The 26605-nt window shown below is 42.4% G+C and overlaps 2 protein-coding genes across 4 annotated transcripts in view; one reads left to right on the top strand and one right to left on the bottom strand.

Moving 5' to 3' along the window:
- Positions 1 to 2293: 2293 nt before the first annotated feature.
- LOC5519912 (protein fuzzy homolog) overlaps positions 2294 to 26605 on the bottom strand; it is a 46040-nt gene continuing 21728 nt past the window's right edge. Inside the window, exons 12-16 of the mRNA XM_032364708.2 lie at positions 6823 to 6899; positions 6102 to 6206; positions 4548 to 4710; positions 4033 to 4100; positions 2294 to 3418 (exon numbers count right to left, since the gene is read on the bottom strand). Of these exons, the coding sequence (XP_032220599.1) occupies positions 4049 to 4100; positions 4548 to 4710; positions 6102 to 6206; positions 6823 to 6899 (397 nt within the window). The 3' untranslated portion in view covers positions 2294 to 3418; positions 4033 to 4048. The remainder of the gene's footprint in view (positions 3419 to 4032; positions 4101 to 4547; positions 4711 to 6101; positions 6207 to 6822; positions 6900 to 26605) is intronic.
- On the top strand, positions 6796 to 26277 carry LOC116603477 (gamma-aminobutyric acid receptor subunit gamma-1). Of its 3 annotated transcripts, XM_048729236.1 has the most exons (7): positions 6796 to 8090; positions 9140 to 9237; positions 9306 to 9376; positions 23124 to 23206; positions 23842 to 24057; positions 24832 to 24971; positions 25141 to 26277. In XM_048729236.1, the coding sequence occupies exons 3-7, from the start codon at positions 9363 to 9365 to the stop codon at positions 25336 to 25338; spliced, it is 651 nt and encodes a 216-aa protein (XP_048585193.1). In that variant the 5' UTR covers positions 6796 to 8090; positions 9140 to 9237; positions 9306 to 9362; the 3' UTR covers positions 25339 to 26277. The 3 variants fall into 3 exon arrangements, with proteins under 3 accessions (XP_048585193.1, XP_048585194.1, XP_048585195.1); XM_048729237.1 differs by lacking the exon at positions 6796 to 8090 and having other exon boundaries at positions 8902 to 9237; XM_048729238.1 differs by lacking the exons at positions 6796 to 8090; positions 9140 to 9237; positions 9306 to 9376 and adding an exon at positions 21849 to 22913.

A 26605-nucleotide genomic window follows, 5' to 3' on the forward strand; every position in this document is an offset into this window, starting at 1 on the left:
CTAGAAAGCCACGACATCTTTCTGGTTCATGTGACCCGTGACCTTTTTAATGCAAATGATATATTTTTTCAAAGTCAGCACCCAGGCCCGCAGGGTATATGAAGTGTTTTGGTGTATCGGGTATAAAAATAACTCTCCTTTATATCTCTCGGTATGGAGTCATCATCCAGCCGTGTTTGGTCTCTGCTAACGGCGGAGAAAGGGAGGAACATAGGAAAAGGCGGGGAGGTGGGTGGTTGGGGGGGGGGGGGGGGGGGTGCGGATTACTGCTCGGTGTGCAAGATATGGCTAGCCATTAGTTATCCAAATAGGCTGTTGCGGATAATTGTTAGTGATACAAATGTTATACATGAAAAGTTTTTCTCCATTGTTTTAAAATATTAGGGATTTACTTACTTGCCTCACTTAGCGTGGCTTAGCTCGGCCAACTACTTCACCTTTTATCGCCGGCTACTTTTGTCTGAATAACAGAGCTAATTTGGTGTCAGTCCTCTCAGAATCGGCCGCTTTTTCGAGCAACCTTCTACTTCATTTGACAGCCCGGAGATACTAAAAAAGGTATTTAATAACTAGAGATAACTTATGCTATATCCTATACTGGAAACGCGGATATTTTCAGGGCCGTAGCAAATATTTAACTTAATGTTTCTGTATCGTACCCCCCTCCCCTCCACGTGACCTTCTACGGCTATGATATCCGTTCGCAGTGATGTCAGCCCTAGGGTTCTTCACAAGCATCTCAAGCGCGCACTCAGGGAGAGCGCGAAAATTATAACCACGCCGTAATTTGCATACCAAAGGAACCTATTTTAGACATGGACACAAGCCAACTTCGATTAACGTTGTTCGGGGTTTATAATATAGGGTTGTTCGGGGTTTATAATATAGGGTTCTTCACAAGCATCTCAAGCGCGCACTCAGGGAGAGCGCGAAAATTATAACCACGCCGTAATTTGCATACCAAAGGAACCTATTTTAGACATGGACACGAGCCAACTTCGATTAACGTTGTTCGGGGTTTATAATATAGGGCCCGATTATTCTCTTTAGAGAGGAAAATCTCATCGCTTAGTTAACAAAAAGCTAAAAGATAAATCAATATTCACCAGAGCAAGAGTAAGATAAAAGACTCGTATAAATTATCTCTGAAATTTTCGGGTTATAATCAACTCGATAAAGCTAGGTGAATTTTGTTTGCACCGTGTTAGCCCTGCAACTCAAACGTATTCAACCTTCTCATCCGCATTTATAAGTCTAAGGGCGTCGTGAAATAAGATTCGAGTTTTAGTCGACGTAAATAGAGCAGTGGCTTTAGACGCCGTATAAATTAGACGTATATAGTTTTAGCGGCCTAGCGATGAGAGCCTGCGCTGTCACAATGACAGCGGTACATGCGTGCCTTGGATTATTCAAATCGCGTGAAAAAGCAGGCTGGCAAATAACGAAATTATTCTGTTGTTCTGTGTGCTTGAATACACTCCTTTTTTTTATTAAAAAAAAACAAAAACATTTTTTATAAGAACGCCCAGGCTGAGACTCACCAAATTTTAAGAACATGCTAATGTGTAGTTCCAGAACGATATACATATCCCCCCCTCCCCCCCCAATGGAGGGGGTCGGAGGTATGACCCTCCACCCCTCTGGAATTTCCAACTCCCTGGAAAAAAAATAAATACAGTAACCGTTAAGAAAAAAAGGGCGTTTCACGATTTGATCGTAGAAATAATTTCGTTCGCTTTGAATCCTCCACAGACGATAAAGTACATTCACTAAAATACTTCTCTTGATTGTGATAAATTACGCAGGCCTAAACTTTGAGTAACTTGCCGTTTTTTAATGAGAATGTGCTGCATTTGTTAAAATTTTAGCAAACTTTGAATTTGTCGCGCGCGTTGCGAAACCATTTCGGCGGAAATTTCTGACAAAATGTTAGAAAAAAAGGTTTAAGCTTAAATTCAAATTTCATATTTCAAGCCAAAATAAATGTCATCTGATACGTTATTGACGATATTTGGTTGAAAATATCTTGGTTACTCGCTCGAATTAGCCGATGGAAATGGTACTTTACGTGACTCGTGATTCAGCGGGATCCTAAAATGGCGGCGTGAATTACCCTCGTCCCTAGGCTTCCCGGCAGGCCAATCATGCTCTGCGTGGCTATGACGTCACTGGCGTCCGCCATATTGGAAGGTGTGAGTCTTCGCGCAAAGCATCATGGGGCAAAGCATCATGCGGCGATGTTTGGGCGGGGCTTAGTGTGGATGTAGCAAAAGCGAAACGTTAAAATCTCTCATATTGTTTAGCGATATTTATACTAATGTCTGCTTTAATATATAAATACATATCCAGTTGAGCGAACCAGTAACAAGTTACACTCAGAGAATTCATGTCGTAACTCAGTGATAAAAAAATGGGGGTCAAATAAATCAGGGGCGTAGACAGGGGCGTGGTCAAGCCCACCCCCTCCCCTTCTAGCAGCCAAAAATACAGTAAATGTACGATACAGGAGAAAATGCCTTGAAAGGGTAAAAAATCCTGGCTACGCCGCTGTAAATGAGCAAATAAAAGTAGATACAAATACAAATACAGGTTTAAAAACCTGTAGCATTCTTCTTGATGTGCCTTTCAACATCCCCATAGCTTTTAGAGACCGATTCAGCCATTCACACGTTACCGATGAACCGCGAGCGGGCTACAACACATGGATCGTTATCTGCTCTCCATAGAACATGTATGACCATGTTTCACAAAAAATAAATATCCATCATCGTCAAGCCTCGTGTAAGCACACGAAGCAAATTTCTTATAAAAGTTATCTTTCAAATGTCATCGTATTAAAAATAATTTGTCGGTATTATTTTCGGCGTTTATCCGATACCCCGCTGTTGGTGACTACGATAAGCGTTCAACCACAGGGAGCTCACCTCTCGGGTTTGAATAAAGTTTGACTTGTTTTTTAGCTTCGCGTTGTTGTTGGTTTATTGCGTGTGTGCGTATGCGTCACGTGTCTGCTTTTTGGAGGCCAGGGGCTTCTGGCGCTCTCTCATTGGCTAGCGATCTAACGGCCGTCGTGACTTCGAAATGGCTTCCGTGTCACGCCATGCTTTTTGGACTAGGTATATCAAAGGAGTGCGCCAAACAGCGCAATCTGTAAACAAGCCATGACGACCACGTGACCGATATTGGCTAGTCGTTAGAATGTATCCTATTGCTTCAGCTACAGCCTTTCCCGCAGCTATTATAGCAGGTCACGTCAGAGGACCGGGGGCCTTTATTGCGTCTGTCAGTAAGCTGTATCGAGTAAGCTCTTTCATCACGTGATCTTAGTGTTTCGCACGTGATTTGCCACGCAGGCACGTGCATAGGAGGGTATCCAAGGGGTCTGAACCCTACCATGCAGTTTCCTCTAGACACACCCCTGGTGATAGAATTTTGCGTAAGTTTTCGTACCACGTGACAGTATAAGGCCAAGGCTCTTGATTTACGTACAATGTACGGCGCAAGCTCAAGTTGTCCATGATCCCGCATAATGGTGATAGCCCGCATCTCACGTGAGACATTTCACGTGATCCCATATAGATGGCGTGAGCTCACATTTCACGTGATCCCATATAGATGGCGTGAGCTCATATTTTACTTGATCAAATGTAGAAAGCGTGAGCTCACATTTCACGTGATCCCATATAGATGGCGTGAGCTCACATTTCACGTGATCCCATATAGATGGCGTGAGCTCACATTTCACGTGATCCCATATAGATGGCGTGAGCTCACATTTCACGTGATCCCATATAGATTGCATGAGCTCACATTTCACGTGATCCCATATAGATGGCGTGAGCTCACATTTCACGTGATCCCATATAGATGGCGTGAGCTCACATTTCACGTGATCCCATAAAGATGGCGTGAGCTCACATTTCACGTGATCCCATATAGATGACGTGAGCTCACATTTCACGTGATCCCATATAGATGCCGTGAGCTCATGTTTCACGTGATCCCAAATAGGGCGTTGTCCACTTCCCTTACCGCCATCTGTTCAGGACTAGACGAGATTCTCTTTTGTTAGGTTCCTCAACGTCGCGTTCGCAATAGGGCTGAAAAATAATATATATAAATATTGACGACGTTCAAGATGTCATTTGGTCAACATTGCCAAAGATTCGGGAAACAGTTCCTAAGCTTCTGACCATGTTTCTGAACACAATAATTTCAATCAAAATCAGTACCAATGAGGCATGTAAAGAAAACTTTTTCAAGAAAACGTTATAAGGTTCCTAGACAAGGATTTATAAAAACGAGATCAGGAAAGCTAATCTTCAGAGCTATGTCCAAACATACGTAAGCCGAGAACGGGACTTGGGTTAGGGTTAAGGAGAGCGTAACTGAGTTATGGTAAGGGTTAGGAAGTGGACCGCGACAGGTCTAACGAAACACAAGTTGTCACAAGTAGCACCACTTGGAACAGCATGCGCTGCCTTGCGTTTCGTTTGGCCAGGGCTTCAGAGTATCGCGACCTGGAGATGCCGAGTATCTATACCCACCCCATGGAGTACACAGGCACGTCTTTGTTGAAGATGACGAACAACTGGTGCGCGTCCGTGCGCACCGCGTAGCACTTGTGATCCACTGCGCATGCGTACGTCTCTACGGCTTGATGGGGTAGACTGCTGGTCAGATTGCTTGACGGCGCTGCCGCATCTTCGTCTTTGAAGAAATGGTGTGAGTGAGTTGTGTGACAAACTTGTTGGGTAAAATGACACAGGATTGAGTGAGTTGGTGTGAGTGAGTTGTGTGACAAATTTGTTGGGTAAAATGACACAGGATTGAGTGAGTTGGTGTGAGTGAGTTGTGTGACAAATTTGTTGGGTAAAATGACACAGGATTGAGCGAGTTGGTGTAAGTGAGTTGTGTGACAAACTTGTTGGGTGAAATAACACAGGATTGAGTGAGTTGGTGTGAGTGAGTTGTGTGACAAACTTGTTGGGTAAAATAACACAGGATTGAGTGAGTTGGTGTGAGTGAGTTGTGTGACAAACTTGTTGGGTAAAATAACACAGGATTGAGTGAGTTGGTGTGAGTGAGTTGTGTGACAAACTTATTGGGTAAAATAACACAGGATTGAGATGTCCCTCACGGCGACAGCGGGACAGCTTCCTCCCAAACTCCCTTCCTGGGGCTAAAAGCACCTGCCTAATACAGCTGAGCTCCGATAAATCGGATTCAGTGAACTGGAACTCCCCATTTTAGTTTCAACCAAACTTTTAGCTTTGCTTGGTATTATTTTCAGTCATGTGTCCTCGAATAAATCCAAACTACTCGCCAACTCGACCTTTCCCCCTTCTAGTAACATGAGGCTCAATGTCCCTTTATGACTTATTCAATAGTTTTTTTTTTTTCTTTTAAGGCGTTATGTCAATGTCGGGCTAAATAGGGTGAGCGCGCCCATGTCGTTATGTAACTAGTGTGCATTCGGTATAAAACAGATAGTCCAGGTCTGGTCCAGGGACGAGCGAGGTGTTATTTCAGAAATATTACGTTTATTTCGGCCGTGAGTAAATACTTGATTGTCAACTTTTTTTGAGAACAGGACAGATGATAATTAGAGTCTAAAAAGGTTTAAATCAATGAACTTTTCAGTTTTCCTTATTTTCACGCACGCGCTTTAGTAGAATAGCGTCATTTCAAACGAGCGCGCGATATTTTGGAATTTTATTTTCAATCACATTTTATCGCGTTGTTATAGAGAACAAATCCCAAGGATTTCGTTAATATTCCTTCACATGTATAAAACACTCTTTTCAACTTAGCGATGATCGTTTTTCGGAGCTCTGCACTCGACAAGGTCTAGCGGGATTGCACTTGCCTTAGCCACCGTCCATTACCGTCCGTTATTGCGCGCACTCGTATTTTTGCCGCGAAGATCGCTGATTGGTACATGTACGCGTATGTGCATGCAATTAATGCTGGACCCTCAGGACCTGCTGGACCCTCTTTTCCGCGAGCCGGATGTCCCGGATGTCCCGCGAGCCGGAATGTCGAGCGCAGAGGGTGTCCAGGTCTGGACTAAAAGACAGATGGACCAACATAGATCATACCTTTCTCGTCTGTTAGAGGTGGGACTGGCGGGAACAGCGTCCCTACTATGGACTTAAAAAACGCTGTGAGAGCTGATTTCCTCCGCACTATAGGTAGAGTGAGTCCTGAAAAATGGTTGACAAAAACCTTCTTCAACAAGGGCCCGCAGTATGAAAGGGCTTAGCTCCCCCCCTTTCGGCTGAATCAAATTCAAACTTCAAGATGACAAACGCCGTTACATTGCATGGGTAGTGACTTTTTAGTTGTGTTATCGTTAATAATAATTCGAAGTAATTTTTACTGTACATTCGTTTTCTTTTGGTGGGTTATTCATTGTTAGTAGCTAAGAGAAAAAAAACGAGCAAACAAGAAGAAAAGCGCTTCAAAAGCTGAGTTTGGGGTGCGCTCCTCGTGGGCAAACAAGACACGCTTGACTGAATTCCGGAGCTCCGCACCGCGTAGCAGTTTACTGACAAATGAGCCTTTTTGTACACATGGTCCAGGCCCTTTTATAGTGCGGGTTCTTGATTAAAATAAAGGCATATTTATAATCATATTATCGGAATCACATTAGTCAATGAAAAGGCTACCAATAGTACTTTGGAATTATGGAATTATTTTGTCATTATCTCCAGTTAAAATCTGATCTTTTAATTGGATGAATTGGAATTGGATCTGCTAGGGGGAGGAGGGGGGGGGGGGAGTCATGGGGATAAGGGGAGGGGTAGCAAGGTAACTCACCATCTGATCCTGTCACTACCCCTGAAGGGTAGACACTTGTCAAACACTTCCTCTCGTCCGTGTTGATCAGGATAAACCTTGACATAAAAGGTATGGACCAATCAGAACACGCGGCTCACAAGATCAACTAATCAGAGCAGATAAATGTGATTTTCTGATAAGGCAAAGTAGAGACGCACTTCATGGACAGAAAAACACAGGCGACAACGACCAATCAATCATTAATAAGATTGAGAAAAGAACACACAGACGACAACAACCAACCAATCACGAACCGGATTGAGACAAGAGCACACAGGCAACAATGTTTTTTCGGATGATTATTGTGCAATTTCATCTACAAATAATGCAGGTATAGAGGGGATTCCCTTTAAAAGTCGACTTCTGAACTCAACAGATACTTTCTTCGACATATAATTGATTGCGCAAGGTTTAATACAACCCGAAATATATTCCGGAAAGCCAAAACATCCGTGCAACAAGAAAAACTTTAAGCTTTCATGCATTTGAGATCTGTTAAAATCATAATTAGTATGTTCCAAGCGATTACTACACAAATGAAAAAAAACTTTTACTGATTCTCTTTCTTTTTTTTACTGATGATTTTTCTACAAATTATTTGGCTTATTTCCGTGTTAATTATATGTAAATATTTAAGGGCCCCAAATCTACCTGCCTGGACAATATTAGAGACTTTGAGATGCGACAACGGCTAAGGCTAGGTCGGAGTGACCGAGATAACACTTTAACGCGACAAATTCCACAAAAGTTTTGATGAAATTATTAAAAGACTTTAACCGTAAGCTTCTTTCTAGGATATTGGAATTTCACGTCGTGTATTGGTGGAGAAAGGTAGGAAATCTATCAGAAAAAAACGTATTTTCACGTGCACCCTTTCATTTCACAATTTAATTCCATTGTTTTCTATAGTCGCCGTACTCGTATAAAGTCCCTATTACCATTTGGCTTGCAGGAAGTGGGTGTCCATAATTTAATTTAACGAAAAAATAATAAAATGACATTTTGTTGTAGTTCAAACTGCTGTCAATCCTGTCTATCCAATATGAGAACCCACTTTAAGTCCAAAATGCTTGACATTGCGCCACTCAACCAATCAGAGCGCCCCATTAGTAACACGTGACGATGTATTAACGCATTGCCTGCTAGTTCTACCCTCTCGTCAAGTCACATTCAAGAGGATGATTGATGCTTGAAGACATGTTTCTGGGTGCTCTGCTAACAGTTCTTGTTACAGTCAAGCTAGTCAGGTGAGAGCACTTATCATTATAGGAGTGAGCTATTACATCACAAATAGAACGCACTGACCACTGCTGATAACGGCTTTTTTAAACATTAATTGTAATTCATTCCAACCCATAGCTGGAATATTGAATTACGAGGTTCCAGATACGTCTTCCTTATCATAACCATACCCAGTGCATCGTAATTTCGAGGAGGCAGAACACTGGGAACAAATTTTTATCTGCAAACTGCTTATTGTTATTCCCAACCGTTATCATAACCTTACTCGGGGAGTCATTCGAGAAAACGTGTAAGTTATTTACCGTACAATCAGCTAACCGTAACAACACGATCAATCCAGTATACAAAACATTACTTGGCATAATATGGCCTCGCCATTCGCGCCTGTATCTTCTTCGTTCTATAGTGTAAAATGCCTTTAGCGTTTCGCATTGCCAGGTGTTCCAAAAGTAGTGCTTACTCTGTTTACGCACAACCAGGTACCAAACACATCGCTGGGAAGCGGCTGGCAACCTAGACGACATATCGGAACTCTCTTCCATGCAGGAAATTCGTCCTAGCAAAGATTTAATAGTTTTTTGTTTCTTTCAACATTACGCTTTGGAGATGTTTTCGTCAATGTGTTCTAATTAAAAATTGTAATTATTCATAAAACATGAAACAATTTCTACGTGGTACTTTTCATAAAGAACTTGAAGAACGAGTTGCGGTACTTTCTAAATAAAAATCCATGAGATCCAAAGACAATCCATGTCAAGATAATAGTAGTTATCTTTAAAATTACAATTTAAGTGTCTAACTTCAATATTGATAAGATTGATTCGAAAATGCATTAAAATACAATGCGGATTATCGTCAAATTTACCTCCCATAGGCTTCGCTACCTGCGCAATTTTTTTAGAAAAGTAAGGGAGAATGCGGAAATCTTCCCTGGTCCCCTGGTAACCTGACTGGCTGCCTTGGAAAACTCGAGAAACAGTCCGTAATTCCCATAACAAAATATGAGTGGGCGTGGAAAAAAATCGTTGTTTTTGTCAATGAATTTTTTTTTCAGTTGCCATGCTGGTTATCGGCAAGATAACAAGACTATCGATGAAGTTGCGGAATATATACAACATTATTACAACAAAGTGCAGAGGCCTTCTACTCCAGGTCTGTATAGCGCCAAGACTAGTGGAAAGAGAATTGTCGAACCAATGCCTTATTTATTGTGTCTTTAGAGAGAGGGCCGCTCCGAGTGGTGGTAGATCTGGTCATCATTAGCTTGAGCAGCTTGGATGATAACAATAAGGTATGACTCATGAAAACTCGTGCACGGCGGACCCCTTATAAATCGAACTCAGATATAATATGCTATGATGACTCACGCGCACTCGTGCACGGCAGACCCATTATAAAGCGAGCTCAGATAATACGCTATGACATGATTCACGCGCACTCTTGTACGGTAGACCCCTTATAACTCGAACTTAGATAATATGGCACGCTTCACGATCACTCATAAAGGCGCACTCTTGTACGGTAGACCCCTTATAACTCGAACTTAGATAATATGGCACGCTTCACGATCACTCACAAATGCGCACTCATGTACGGTAGACCCCTTATAACTCGAACTTAGATAATATGGCACGCTTCACGACCACTCATAAAGGCGCACTCTTGTACGGTAGACCCCTTATAACTCGAACTTAGATAATATGGCACGCTTCACGATCACCCATAAAGGCGCACTCTTGTACGGTAGACCCCTTATAACTCGAACTTAGATAATATGGCACGCTTCACGATCACCCATAAAGGCGCACTCTTGTACGGTAGACCCCTTATAACTCGAACTTAGATAATGGCACGCTTCACGATCACTCATAAAGGCACACCCCTTAAAACTCGAACTTAGATAATATGGCACGCTTCACGATCACTCATAAAGGCGCACCCCTTATAACTCGAACTAGGATAATAGGGCACGCTTCAGGATTACTCATAAAGGCGCACTCTTGTACGGTAGACCCCTTATAACTCGAACTTAGATAATATGGCACGCTTCACGATCACTCACAAATGCGCACTAATGTGTGGAAGACCCCTTATAACTCGAACCCAGATAATATGGCACGCTTCACGATCACTCATAAAGGCGCACTCTTGTACGGTAGACCCCTTATAACTCGAACTTAGATAATATGGCACGCTTCACGATCACTCATAAAGGCGCACTCTTGTACGGTAGACCCCTTATAACTCGAACTTAGATAATATGGCACGCTTCACGATCACTCATAAAGGCGCACTCATGTACGGTAGACTCCTTATAACTGGAACTTAGATAATATGGCAGGCTTCACGATCACTCATAAAGGCGCACTCATGTACGGTAGACCCCTTATAACTGGAACTTAGATAATATGGCACGCTTCACGATCACCCATAAAGACGCACTCTTGTACGGTAGAACCTTTAAAACTGGAACTTAGATAATATGGCACGCTTCACGATCACTCATAAAGGCGCACTCTTGTACGGTAGACCCCTTATAACTGGAACTTAGATAATATGGCACGCTTCACGACCACTCATAAAGGCGCAATCTTGTACGGTGGACCCTTTATAACTGGAACTTAGATAATATGGCACGCTTCACGATCACTCATAAAGGCGCACTCTTGTACGGTAGACCCCTTATAACTCAAACTTAGATAATATGGCACGCTTCACGACCACTCATAAAGGCGCAATCTTGTACGGTAGACCCCTTATAACTGGAACTTAGATAATATGGCACGCTTTACGATCACTCATAAAGGCGCACTCTTGTACGGTAGACCCCTTATAACTCAAACTTAGATAATATGGCACGCTTCACGATCACTCATAAAGGCGCAATCTTGTACGGTAGACCCCTTATAACTCGAACTTAGATAATATGGCACGCTTCACGATCACTCATAAAGGCGCAATCTTGTACGGTGGACCCCTTATAACTCGAACTTAGATAATATGGCACGCTTTACGATCACTCATAAAGGCGCACTCTTGTACGGTAGACCCCTTATAACTCAAACTTAGATAATATGGCACGCTTCACGACCACTCATAAAGGCGCACTAATGTGTGGAAGACCCCTTATAACTGGAACTTAGATAATATGGCACGCTTCACGATCACTCATAAAGGCGCACTCTTGTACGGTAGACCCCTTATAACTCAAACTTAGATAATATGGCACGCTTCACGACCACTCATAAAGGCGCAATCTTGTACGGTAGACCCCTTATAACTGGAACTTAGATAATATGGCACGCTTTACGATCACTCATAAAGGCGCACTCTTGTACGGTACACCCTTTATAACTCGAACTTAGATAATATGGCACGCTTCACGATCACTCATAAAGGCGCACTCTTGTAGGGTAGACCCCTTATAACTGGAACTTAGATAATATGGCATGCTTCACGACCACTCATAAAGGCGCACTCTTGTACGGTAGACCCTTTATAACTCGAACTTAGATAATATGGCACGCTTCACGATCACTCATAAAGGCGCACTCTTGTACGGTAGACCCCTTATAACTCGAACCCAGATAATATGGCACGCTTCACGATCACTCATAAAGGCGCACTCTTGTACGGCAGACCCCTTATAACTGGAACTTAGATAATATGGCACGCTTCACGATCACTCATAAAGGCGCACTCTTGTACGGTAGACCCTTTATAACTGGAACTTAGATAATATGGCATGCTTCACGACCACTCATAAAGGCACACTCTTGTACGGTAGACCCCTTATAACTCGAACTTAGATAATATGGCACGCTTCACGACCACTCATAAAGGCGCACTCTTGTACGGTAGACCCCTTATAACTCGAACCCAGATAATGGCACGCTTCACGATCACTCATAAAGGCGCACTCTTGTACGGTAGACCCCTTATAACTCGAACTTAGATAATATGGCACGCTTCACGACCACTCATAAAGGCGCACTCTTGTACGGTAGACTCCTTATAACTCAAACTTAAATAATGTGCTATGATTTGAGTCACTCTCGTACGGTAAACCCTTTATAACTAAAACTCAGATAATATACTATGATGATTCACATGCACTCTTTTAAAATCGAACAATGCAGTAAAATATTCTATATTCTATTCGTATTTTTCAGATAAAATCCCCAGAAAGGCCTTGCTTTCTATGCAAATATGTATATTCAGATTTCTTCTTATTTTCCACTGTGCGCTGTTGGCGAATTTTTGTGTTCTTCTGTCTTCAGTGAATCCCTGTAAAGAAATACTAGTTTCTTAAAAGAAAAGATGTAACTAACCGCCTGGGATATAAAGAGATAGGTCCAATTTAAGGCGCAATATCTGTTTAAAGAGAACGTGAAACGAAATTATCTTTCGCTTATTTTGACAAATTGACTAGTTAGTATAGTAGCGTAATATCCCAACAATAATTCCTCCAATTTTCGATACTTGATTTAAACGGAAATCTGATTTTTTATCCTTTTAAAATGAGCAATTTTGGCAAATTTTCACATGAAACTGGCGGCATCCGAATATCTAATTTGCATCGTGACGTCAAGAGTTGTACAAGTGGATGATAAACATTAGACATTCCCATACAAAATAGGACCCCCCTCACCCAAAATACACATACAATTGATTGTGGAGCCCGAATCTTCCCCAGAAAGTAGCTGTGTAACCTGAGCAAAGTATCCATAAAGAATCCTGCAGCAATAGGAGGGGTGATTTTTATTAATATTTTTAATAAGATTTTGAACATCATTTGCACAGAAATCACCAAATTTTTCGGCAAACTCACTCCTTTTTCGATCACAATTGTGATCAAACAAATAAGATATACGCTGTAAATAATTGCGAAACGATATTGCAAGGCAAAAAGGCAAAACACATCTATATTTCAAACTTAATACCAACACCGACTGTGTGGTCTTCAGAGGAGTACACCATCTCATTCGGTTAAGTGTATAGTCTCGCCTTCTAATGGCACTAACTGTGTGGTCTTCATAGAAGTACACCATCTCATTCGGTTAAGTGTATTGTGAAATGCGGATAGTCTCGCCTTCTAATAGCACTAACTGTGTGGTCTCATAGGAGTACACCATCTCATTCGGTTAAGTGTATTGTAAAAGGCGGATAGTCTCGCCTTTTAATGGCACTAACTGTGTGGTCTTCATAGGAGTTCACCATCTCATTCGGTTTAGTGTATTGTGAAATGCGGATAGTCTCGCCTTCTAATGGCACTAACTGTGTGGTCCTCATAGAAGTACACCATCTCATTCGGTTAAGTGTATTGTGAAATGCGGATAGTCTCGCCTTCTAATAGCACTAACTGTGTGGTCCTCATAGAAGTACACCATCTCATTCGGTTAAGTGTATTGTAAAATGCGGATAGTCTCGCCTTCTAATAGCACTGACTGTGTGGTCTTCATAGGAGTTCACCATCTCATTCGGTTAAGTGTATTGTGAAATGCGGATAGTCTCGCCTTCTAATGGCACTGACTGTGTGGTCTCATAGGAGTACACCATCTCATTCGGTTAAGTGTATTGTGAAATGCGGATAGTCTCGCCTTCTAATGGCACTAACTGTGTGGTCTTCATAGGAGTACACCATCTCATTCGGTTAAGTGTATTGTGAAATGCGGATAGTCTCGCCTTCTAATAGCACTAACTGTGTGGTCTTCATAGGAGTACACCATCTCATTCGGTTAAGTGTATTGTGAAATGCGGATAGTCTCGCCTTCTAATAGCACTGACTGTGTGGTCTTCAGAGGAGTACACCATCTCATTCGGTTAAGTGTATTGTGAAATGCGGATAGTCTCGCCTTCTAATAGCACTAACAGTGTGGTCTTCATAGGAGTACACCATCTCATTCGGTTAAGTGTATTGTAAAATGCGGATAGTCTCGCCTTCTAATGGCACTAACTGTGTGGTCTCATAGGAGTACACCATCTCATTCGGTTAAGTGTATTGTGAAATGCGGATAGTCTCGCCTTCTAATAGCACTAACTGTGTGGTCCTCATAGAAGTACACCATCTCATTCGGTTAAGTGTATTGTAAAATGCGGATAGTCTCGCCTTCTAATAGCACTGACTGTGTGGTCTTCATAGGAGTACACCATCTCATTCGGTTAAGTGTATTGTGAAATGCGGATAGTCTCGCCTGCTAATGGCACTAACTGTGTGGTCTCATAGGAGTACACCATCTCATTCGGTTAAGTGTATTGTGGAATGCGGATAGTCTCGCCTTCTAATGGCACTAACTGTGTGGTCTCATAGGAGTTCACCATCTCATTCGGTTAAGTGTATTGTAAAAGGCGGATAGTCTCGCCTTCTAATGGCACTGTGTGGTCTCATAGGAGTACACCATCACATTCGGTTAAGTGTATTGTGAAATACGGATAGTCTCGCCTTCTAATGGCACTGTGTGGTCTCATAGGAGTACACCATCTTATTCGGTTAAGTGTATTGTGAAATGCGGATAGTCTCGCCTTCTAATGGCACTGACTGTGTGGTCTTCATAAGAGTTCACCATCTCATTCGGTTAAGTGTATTGTGAAATGCGGATAGTCTCGCCTTCTAATGGCACTAACTGTGTGGTCTCCATAGGAGTACACCATCTCATTCGGTTTAATGTATTGTGGAATGCGGATAGTCTCGCCTTCTAATGGCACTAACTGTGTGGTCTCCATAGGAGTACACCATCTCATTCGGTTTAGTGTATTGTGAAATGCGGATAGTCTCGCCTGCTAATGGCACTAACTGTGTGGTCTTCATAGGAGTACACCATCTCATTCGGTTAAGTGTATTGTGGAATGCGGATAGTCTCGCCTTCTAATGGCACTATCTGTGTGGTCTTCATAGGAGTACACCATCTCATTCGGTTTAGTGTATTGTGAAAGGCGGATAGTCTCGCCTTCTAATGGCACTAACTGTGTGGTCTTCAGAGGAGTACACCATCTCATTCGGTTAAGTGTATTGTGAAAGGCGGATAGTCTCGCCTTCTAATGGCACTAACTGTGTGGTCTCATAGGAGTACACCATCTCATTCGGTTAAGTGTATTGTGAAATGCGGATAGTCTCGCCTTCTAATGGCACTAACTGTGTGGTCTTCATAGGAGTACACCATCTCATTCGGTTAAGTGTATTGTGAAATGCGGATAGTCTCGCCTTCTAATGGCACTGACTGTGTGGTCTCATAGGAGTACACCATCTCATTCGGTTAAGTGTATTGTGAAATGCGGATAGTCTCGCCTTCTAATAGCACTAACTGTGTGGTCTTCATAGGAGTACACCATCTCATTCGGTTAAGTGTATTGTGAAATGCGGATAGTCTCGCCTTCTAATGGCACTGACTGTGTGGTCTCATAGGAGTACACCATCTCATTCGGTTTAGTGTATTGTGAAATGCTGATAGTCTCGCCTTCTAATGGCACTAACTGTGTGGTCTTCATAGGAGTACACCATCTCATTCGGTTAAGTGTATTGTGAAAGGCGGATAGTCTCGCCTTCTAATGGCACTAACTGTGTGGTCTCATAGGAGTACACCATCTCATTCGGTTAAGTGTATTGTGAAATGCGGATAGTCTCGCCTTCTAATGGCACTAACTGTGTGGTCTCATAGGAGTACACTATCTCATTCGGTTAAGTGTATTGTGAAATGCGGATAGTCTCGCCTTCTAATGGCACTGTGTGATCTTCATAAGAGTTCACCATCTTATTCGGTTGAGTGTATTGTGAAATGCGGATAGTCTCGCCTTCTAATGGCACTGACTGTGTGGTCTTCATAGGAGTACACCATCTTATTCGGTTAAGTGTATTGTGAAATGCTGATAGTCTCGCCTTCTAATGGCACTGACTGTGTGGTCTCATAGGAGTACACCATCTCATTCGGTTTAGTGTATTGTGAAATGCGGATAGTCTCGCCTTCTAATGGCACTAACTGTGTGGTCTTCATAGGAGTACACCATCTCATTCGGTTTAGTGTATTGTGAAATGCGGATAGTGTCGCCTTCTAATGGCACTGACTGTGTGGTCTTCATAGGAGTACACCATCTCATTCGGTTAAGTGTATTGTGAAATGCGGATAGTCTCGCCTTCTAATAGCACTAACTGTGTGGTCTTCATAGGAGTACACCATCTCATTCGGTTTAGTGTATTGTGAAATGCGGATAGTCTCGCCTTCTAATAGCACTAACTGTGTGGTCTTCATAGGAGTACACCATCTCATTCGATTTAGTGTATTGTAAAAGGCGGATAGTCTCGCCTTCTAATGGCACTAACTGTGTGGTCTCATAGGAGTACACTATCTCATTCGGTTAAGTGTATTGTGAAATGCGGATAGTCTCGCCTTCTAATGGCACTGTGTGGTCTTCATAAGAGTTCACCATCTTATTCGGTTGAGTGTATTGTGAAATGCGGATAGTCTCGCCTTCTAATGGCACTGACTGTGTGGTCTTCATAGGAGTACACCATCTTATTCAGTTAAGTGTATTGTGAAATGCGGATAGTCTCGCCTTCTAATGGCACTGACTGTGTGGTCTCATAGGAGTACACCATCTCATTCGGTTTAGTGTATTGTGAAATGCGGATAGTCTCGCCTTCTAATAGCACTAACTGTGTGGTCTTCATAGGAGTACACCATCTCATTCGGTTAAGTGTATTGTGAAATGTGGATAGTCTCGCCTTCTAATGGCACTAACTGTGTGGTCTTCATAGGAGTACACCATCTCATTCGGTTTAGTGTATTGTGAAATGCGGATAGTCTCGCCTTCTAATGGCACTGACTGTGTGGTCTTCATAGGAGTACACCATCTCATTCGGTTAAGTGTATTGTGAAATGCGGATAGTCTTGCCTTCTAATGGCACTAATTGTGTGGTCTTCATAGGAGTACACCATCTCATTAAGTTTAGTGTATTGTGAAATGCGGATAGTCTCGCCTTCTAATAGCACTAACTGTGTGGTCTTCATAGTAGTACACCATCTCATTCGATTTAGTGTATTGTAAAAGGCGGATAGTCTCGCCTTCTAATGGCACTAACTGTGTGGTCTTCATAGAAGTACACCATCTCATTCGGTTAAGTGTATTGTGAAATGCGGATAGTCTCGCCTTCTATTGGCACTGACTGTGTGGTCTCATAGGAGTACACCATCTCATTCGGTTAAGTGTATTGTGAAATGCGGATAGTCTCGCCTTCTAATGGCACTGTGTGGTCTTCATAAGAGTTCACCATCTTATTCGGTTGAGTGTATTGTGAAATGCGGATAGTCTCGCCTTCTAATGGCACTGACTGTGTGGTCTTCATAGGAGTACACCATCTTATTCGGTTAAGTGTATTGTGAAATGCGGATAGTCTCGCCTTCTAATGGCACTGACTGTGTGGTCTCATAGGAGTACACCATCTCATTCGGTTTAGTGTATTGTGAAATGCGGATAGTCTCGCCTTCTAATAGCACTAACTGTGTGGTCTTCATAGGAGTACACCATCTCATTCGGTTAAGTGTATTGTGAAATGCGGATAGTCTCGCCTTCTAATGGCCATAACTGTGTGGTCTTCATAGGAGTACACCATCTCATTCGGTTTAGTGTATTGTGAAATGCGGAAAGTCTCGCCTTCTAATGGCACTGACTGTGTGGTCTTCATAGGAGTACACCATCTCATTCGGTTAAGTGTATTGTGAAATGCGGATAGTCTCGCCTTCTAATGGCACTAACTGTGTGGTCTTCATAGTAGTACACCATCTCATTCGATTTAGTGTATTGTAAAAGGCGGATAGTCTCGCCTTCTAATGGCACTAACTGTGTGGTCTTCATAGAAGTACACCATCTCATTCGGTTAAGTGTATTGTGAAATGCGGATAGTCTCGCCTTCTATTGGCACTGACTGTGTGGTCTCATAGGAGTACACCATCTCATTCGGTTAAGTGTATTGTGAAATGCGGATAGTCTCGCCTTCTAATGGCACTAACTGTGTGTCTTCATAGAAGTACACCATCTCATTCGGTTAAGTGTATTGTGAAATGCGGATAGTCTCGCCTTCTAATGGCACTGACTGTGTGGTCTCATAGGAGTACACCATCTCATTCGGTTAAGTGTATTGTGAAATGCGGATAGTCTCGCCTTCTAATGGCACTGTGTGGTCTTCATAGGAGTACACCATCTCATTCGGTTAAGTGTATTGTGAAATGCGGATAGTCTCGCCTTCTAATGGCACTAACTGTGTGGTCTCCATAGGAGTACACCATCTCATTCGGTTAAGTGTATTGTGAAATGCGGATAGTCTCGCCTTCTAATGGCACTAACTGTGTTGTCTCATAGGAGTACACCATCTCATTCGGTTAAGTGTATTATGAAATGCGGATAGTCTCGCATTCTAATGGCACTGACTGTGTGGTCTCATAGGAGTACACCATCTCATTCGGTTAAGTGTATTGTGAAATGCGGATAGTCTCGCCTTCTAATGGCACTAACTGTGTGGTCTCATAGGAGTACACCATCTCATTCGGTTAAGTGTATTGTGAAATGCGGAAAGTCTCGCCTTCTAATGGCACTAACTGTGTGGTCCTCATAGGAGTACACCATCTCATTCGGTTAAGTGTATTGTGAAATGCGGATAGTCTCGCCTTCTAATGGCACTAACTGTGTGGTCTTCATAGGAGTACACCATCTCATTCGGTTAAGTGTATTGTGAAATGCAGAAAGTCTCGCCTTTTAATGGCACTAACTGTGTGGTCCTCATAGGAGTACACCATCTCATTCGGTTAAGTGTATTGTGAAATGCGGATAGTCTCGCCTTCTAATGGCACTAACTGTGTGGTCTTCATAGGAGTACACCATCTCATTCGGTTAAGTGTATTGTGAAATGCGGAAAGTCTCGCCTTTTAATGGCACTAACTGTGTGGTCCTCATAGAAGTACACCATCTTATTCGGTTTAGTGTATTGTGAAATGCGGATAGTCTCGCCTTCTAATGGCACTAACTGTGTGGTCTTCATAGGAGTACACCATCTCATTCGGTTAAGTGTATTGAGAAATGCGGATAGTCTCGCCTTCTAATGGCACTGACTGTGTGGTCTCATAGGAGTACACCATCTCATTCGGTTAAGTGTATTGTGAAATGCGGATAGTCTCGCCTTCTAATGGCACTGACTGTGTGGTCTCATAGGAGTACACCATCTCATTCGGTTAAGTGTATTGTGAAATGCGGATAGTCTCGCCTTCTAATGGCACTGACTGTGTGGTCTTCATAGGAGTACACCATCTCATTCGGTTAAGTGTATTGTGAAATGCGGATAGTCTCGCCTTCTAATGGCACTAACTGTGTGGTCTCCATAGGAGTACCCCATCTCATTCGGTTAAGTGTATTGTGAAATGCGGATAGTCTCGCCTTCTAATGGCACTAACTGTGTTGTCTCATAGGAGTACACCATCTCATTCGGTTAAGTGTATTGTGAAATGCGGATAGTCTCGCCTTCTAATGGCACTAACTGTGTGGTCTCATAGGAGTACACCATCTCATTCGGTTAAGTGTATTGTGAAATGCGGAAAGTCTCGCCTTCTAATGGCACTAACTGTGTGGTCCTCATAGGAGTACACCATCTCATTCGGTTAAGTGTATTGTGAAATGCGGATAGTCTCGCCTTCTAATGGCACTAACTGTGTGGTCTTCATAGGAGTACACCATCTCATTCGGTTAAGTGTATTGTGAAATGCAGAAAGTCTCGCCTTTTAATGGCACTAACTGTGTGGTCCTCATAGGAGTACACCATCTCATTCGGTTAAGTGTATTGTGAAATGCGGATAGTCTCGCCTTCTAATGGCACTAACTGTGTGGTCTTCATAGGAGTACACCATCTCATTCGGTTAACTGTATTGTGAAATGCGGAAAGTCTCGCCTTTTAATGGCACTAACTGTGTGGTCCTCATAGAAGTACACCATCTTATTCGGTTTAGTGTATTGTTAAATGCCGATAGTCTCGCCTTCTAATGGCACTAACTGTGTGGTCTCATAGGAGTACACCATCTTATTCGGTTAAGTGTATTGTGAAATGCGGATAGTCTCGCCTTCTAATGGCACTAACTGTGTGGTCTTCATAGGAGTACACCATCTCATTCGGTTAAGTGTATTGAGAAATGCGGATAGTCTCGCCTTCTAATGGCACAGACTGTGTGGTCTCATAGGAGTACACCATCTCATTCGGTTAAGTGTATTGTGAAATGCGGATAGTCTCGCCTTCTAATGGCACTGACTGTGTGGTCTCATAGGAGTACACCATCTCATTCGGTTAAGTGTATTGTGAAATGCGGATAGTCTCGCCTGCTAATGGCATTAACTGTGTGGTCTTCATAGGAGTACACCATCTCATTCGGTTTAGTGTATTGTGAAATGCGGATAGTCTCGCCTTCTAATGGCACTGACTGTGTGGTCTTCATAGGAGTACACCATCTCATTCGGTTAAGTGTATTGTGAAATGCGGATAGTCTCGCCTTCTAATAGCACTAGCTGTGTGGTCTTCATAGGAGTACACCATCTCATTCGGTTAAGTGTATTGTGAAATGCGGATAGTCTCGCCTTCTAATGGCACTGACTGCGTGGTCTCATAGGAGTACACCATCTCATTCGGTTTAGTGTATTGTGAAATGCGGATAGTCTCGCCTTCTAATAGCACTGACTGTGTGGTCTTCAGAGAAGTACACCATCTCATTCGGTTAAGTGTATTGTGAAATGCGGATAGTCTCGCCTTCTAATGGCACTAACTGTGTGGTCTTCATAGGAGTACACCATCTCATTCGGTTAAGTGTATTGTGAAATGCGGATAGTCTCGCCTTCTAATAGCACTGACTGTGTGGTCTTCAGAGGAGTACACCATCTCATTCGGTTAAGTGTATTGTGAAATGCGGATAGTCTCGCCTTCTAATGGCACTAACTGTGTGGTCTTCATAGGAGTACACCATCTCATTCGGTTTAGTGTATTGTGAAATGCGGATAGTCTCGCCTTCTAATGGCACTAACTGTGTGGTCTCATAGGAGTACACCATCTCATTCGGTTAAATGTATTGTGAAAGGCGGATAGTCTCGCCTTCTAATGACACTGAATGTGTTGTCTCATAGGAGTACACCATCTCATTCGATTTAGTGTATTGTGAAATGCGGATAGTCTCGCCTTCTAATGGCACTGACTGTGTGGTCCTCATAGGAGTACACCATCTCATTCGGTTAAGTGTATTGTGAAATGCGGATAGTCTCGCCTTCTAATAGCACTAACTGTGTGGTCTTCATAGGAGTACACCATCTCATTCGGTTAAGTGTATTGTGAAAGGCGGATAGTCTCGCCTTCTAATGGCACTAACTGTGTGGTCTCATAGGAGTACACCATCTCATTCGGTTGAGTGTATTGTGAAATGCGGATAGTCTCGCCTTCTAATAGCACTAACTGTGTGATCTTCATAGGAGTACACCATCTCATTCGGTTAAGTGTATTGTGAAATGCGGATAGTCTCGCCTTCTAATGGCACTAACTGTGTGGTCTTCATAGGAGTTCACCATCTCATTCGGTTAAGTGTATTGTGAAAGGCGGATAGTCTCGCCTTCTAATGGCACTAACTGTGTGGTCTTCAGAGGAGTACACCATCTCATTCGGTTAAGTGTATTGTGAAAGGCGGATAGTCTCGCCTTCTAATGGCACTAACTGTGTGGTCTCATAGGAGTACACCATCTTATTCGGTTTAGTGTATTGTGAAATGCGGATAGTCTCGCCTTCTAATGGCACTAACTGTTTGGTCTTCATAGGAGTACACCATCTCATTCGGTTAAGTGTATTGTGAAATGCGGAGAGTCTCGCCTTCTAATAGCACTAACTGTGTGGTCCTCATAGAAGTACACCATCTCATTCGGTTAAGTGTATTGTGAAATGCGGATAGTCTCGCCTTCTAATAGCACTAACAGTGTGGTCTTCATAGGAGTACACCATCTCATTCGGTTAAGTGTATTGTGAAATGCGGATAGTCTCGCCTTCTAATGGCACTAACTGTGTGGTCTCATAGGAGTACACCATCTCATTCGGTTAAGTGTATTGTGAAATGCGGATAGTCTCGCCTTCTAATGGCACTGACTGTGTGGTCTTCATAGGAGTACACCATCTCATTCGGTTAAGTGTATTGTGAAATGCGGATAGTCTCGCCTTCTAATGGCACTAACTGTGTGGTCTCCATAGGAGTACACCATCTCATTCGGTTAAGTGTATTGTGAAATGCGGATAGTCTCGCCTTCTAATGGCACTAACTGTGTTGTCTCATAGGAGTACACCATCTCATTCGGTTAAGTGTATTATGAAATGCGGATAGTCTCGCATTCTAATGGCACTGACTGTGTGGTCTCATAGGAGTACAACATCTCATTCGGTTAAGTGTATTGTGAAATGCGGATAGTCTCGCCTTCTAATGGCACTAACTGTGTGGTCTTCACAGGAGTACACCATCTCATTCGGTTAAGTGTATTGTGAAAGGCGGATAGTCTCGCCTTCTAATGGCACTAACTGTGTGGTCTTCATAGGAGTACACCATCTCATTCTATTTGCGCCAGCACTGGCACGACCCCCTCCTACGATACAACAAGTCCTCCCTTGTCGACGTGACCGCCTCGTACGCAAAGCTTAATTACGCTCTTTTCGACAAGATCTGGTAACCGGACACTTACATTGATAATATAAAGAAGATCGATGATGTGTCAGATTACACTTCGTTAGTACACAAAGGTTTCAGAGTGTACCCTGATGGACAGGTCACAGTCAGCACAAGGTAAAATATAGAAAACAAAATCGAAATTCGAAGCAAGTAAAACATAAAAAAGCAAAGCTCGACCGCAACCACTTGCGTGTCTATTTCCTCATAGCATTTTCGCCTGCTTTGCAACAGTTATATTAACCCATACTCCAAGATTTTTCAGAAGATCTTGCAGATTTGCTTAATATGTGCTTCTTCAATAACGGAATTTTATTCATCAAACAGAATCAGCGCTACCTTGTCCTGCAAGATGGAATTCTATAATTTTCCTATGGACCGACAAAGCTGCCCTGTGACGATTTCAAGCTGTAAGTCGCATAGCTCATGTGGTATTATCGATATAAATTTATGTAGCTTTCTTTGGGTGCAGTTTTCTTCACAAAAGATGATATATACTTCATCAGGGGAGATGTAGCGATATACAAAGGAGAGTTGGCTCAATTTGATGTACTAGGACTACAGAAGGATGAAGATAAACTCTACTTCACAACTGGTAATAAGAACTGCCACAATCGTACGCAGGACAGCCAGTGTTTATTCGTTAGCCTTAAGGCATACAGTCGTTTGACAAAAGGTTGTCATCAACCGGCTTTGCGACTACGCGACAAGCCCGCATGTAAGCATGGGTAAAGACCACTGAAGCGCCTAGCTGCACATATTAGCCACTGCATAACTTCAGACGGTGTATAGAGACGGTGTAGCTGTGGCTAATATATGCAGCTAGGCGCTTCAGTGGTCTTTATCCATGCTTACATGCGGGCTTGTCGCGTAGTCGCAAAGCCGGTTGATGACAACCTTTTGTCAAATGACTGTATAACGATCTGTGTACCTTTATTACAACAGTAGGTCGATAGACGTAAGACAGAAAGCGATCTGGATACCTTGATAATTGCAATAGACGATAGGCATATAAATTACCGATTTTTACCAAATCTTCTTGCAGGCGTCTACAGCGCAGTCCGGGCCAATATTGAGTTCCGGCGGCGCATCCAAAACTTCCTGCTCTGCTTCTATATACCAACCATCCTGACCGTGATGCTCTCAAGGGTCTTCTTCTTCATCAGCCCCAACTCGGCACCAGCTCGCTGTGCTCTCGGTATTACCACCGTGCTGGCAGTAGGCGGATTCCTCACTGGACAACAACGATCTTCCCCAGTAGGTGAGACACCTTTAAAGGTTCACGGTAATAGCTCACCATCACATGCCCGTACACCAGCCCATTAACTCCTCGATACTATCACTGTAGCGGTCGTGCATAAGATGAGTCACCGTCATAGAGCTTTAAACCGGTCCATTAAATACTTGTTACCATTAATATAGCACGATTGTGTCATTAAATCACCCCCAAGTGGCGTTAGACCAGCCCATTAACTCCTCGATACTTTACGTTCAAGGTTTTACACCGGCCTATTAAAAACTCGATACCATCGTCTTTGCGCGACATTATAAGTTAATTATCCTTGATGGCTTCAGTGTACTTGATAATAATGTAGCAGCAGTCTTTGCTTGTAACTTAACTCATATCGGCATCAAATGGCGTTACGCGGGCCTACTAAGCCCGCAATATCAGTGTGTCAGCGGTTTTGTGTGTAAGTTAGTCACCTTTAAATGGCGTAACACCGGCCCAGTAAGCCCGCAATACCAATATGATGTCAGCGGTTGTGTGTGTAAGTTAGTCACCTTCAAATGGCGTTACACCGGCCTACTAAGCCCGCAATAAAAGTATGTCAGCGGTTGTGTGTGTGAGTTATTCACCTTTAAATGGCGTTACACCGGAACTGTTCGAATACAGCAGTAGCATTTCCTAGTAAGGAGAGTCAGTCACAAATTGACATTACCACGGCTTTCCGGTCTTATATTAGGCGACTTATTTTTTGCAAGTAAGTCAATTATTCTTAGTATCTTAATATAAACACATCTTATGTGTGTATAGTCTCGTATGTGACATCGGCTGACATGTACATCCTGGTGTGCTACGTGTTCGTGTTCTGTGCCCTTCTCGAGTACGCCGTGGTTCACTACTTCTTCGTCTACGAAAAGCAAATCTATCGATACCAGCTTCAACAACAATCAGTGAGTCAAATATTTTTTTTTCTCAAAGCTTGGTAGAAACCACCTTTGATTAGCTTTGTTAGCTCCGCCTACAACGAAAGGCTTTATCCGCACCTACTATTATAATCATGATTATGGACAATTGTCAAATTTGTTTAGCTATTAACAACCACAACTCTTTGTTTCGCAGCTAATAGACCAATCAGTGCAAGGGATAACTCAAGACTTGCTGATCGACAAAGGAGCACTAGAGGAAAACATATCCCTTTATCCATTCCACAACGCCGCAGAAGTGATAACAATTCCCAAACAAAAGGCTCCTTCAAAACTGAAGTGCGGATCGCGAAGCCTGGGCCTCGAGCACGTGGCAAGGACCACGCCTTGTTGACGGGGATAGGGGATAAGGAATTGGCTATCGAGCGAGTGTCAAGGGTCGCATTTCCTTTAGCGTTTGCTTTGTTCAATGCAGCTTATTGGGCGATTTATCTACCCGGGCACTAATGGAATTAACGTTCTATATTTATATATTTGTTTTAAGTCCCTTTTGACACGTCCGTAAACAATGTAAATTATGTACTATTTAAAACACGATCTTCGAGTGTTTTGAATGGCATAACATACTCGGTCATATTCAATAGGCGCTTTGACTAATCGAGGTGGAGAAACAAACGTATCTAGTTCATCAGGGAATTAAGTAGACAATGATTTTTTGTTGAAATGAAATCAATTTAGTCATTCTTCGGGCGCTATTGAATTCACAACAACATGCCTACGAAGTGGCAGTTTACACCGCCGAAATCCAAAGAGGAAAAAAAAGTTCTACAAAATAGACGTTTAAAGTATTTGCCGAATGGTGTAGACGATTAGTGAAATGGAAATGAACAAGAGGTATATAATATCACTAGTGACATATGCTTCATGTTCATTTGCTATTCATTGTTCTTCTATTTTACCCCACTATATCACTGGGGACGATTTCAATTCCCTCCCCAGACTTTAGAAATGTAGAGTGCATTATTGGGTATGAAAGCCTATACTTATACTATAACAAGGGTATGATTTTTATTATTATTATTATTACCATTACCATTATTATGTACTATTTAAAACACGATCTTCGAGTGTTTTGAATGGCATAACATACTCGGTCATATTCAATAGGCGCTTTGACTAATCGAGGTGGTGAAACAAACGTATCTAGTTCATCAGGGAATTAAGTAGACAATGATTTTTTGTTGAAATGAAATCAATTTAGTCATTCTTCGGGCGCTATTGAATTCACAACAACATGCCTACGAAGTGGCAGTTTACACCGCCGAAATCCAAAGAGGAAAAAAAAGTTCTACAAAATAGACGTTTAAAGTATTTGCCGAATGGTGTAGACGATTAGTGAAATGCAAATGAACAAGAGGTATATAATATCACTAGTGACATATGCTTCATGTTCATTTGCTATTCATTGTTCTTCTATTTTACCCCACTATATCACTGGGGACGATTTCAATTCCCTCCCCAGACTTTAGAAATGTAGAGTGCATTATTGGGTATGAAAGCCTATACTTATACTATAACAAGGGTATGATTTTTATTAATATTATTATTACCATTACCATTACCATTACCATTACCATTACCATTACCATTACCATTACCAT

This window comes from Nematostella vectensis, chromosome 6 (assembly GCF_932526225.1).
Source record: "Nematostella vectensis chromosome 6, jaNemVect1.1, whole genome shotgun sequence".
Taxonomy (NCBI): domain Eukaryota; kingdom Metazoa; phylum Cnidaria; class Anthozoa; order Actiniaria; family Edwardsiidae; genus Nematostella; species Nematostella vectensis.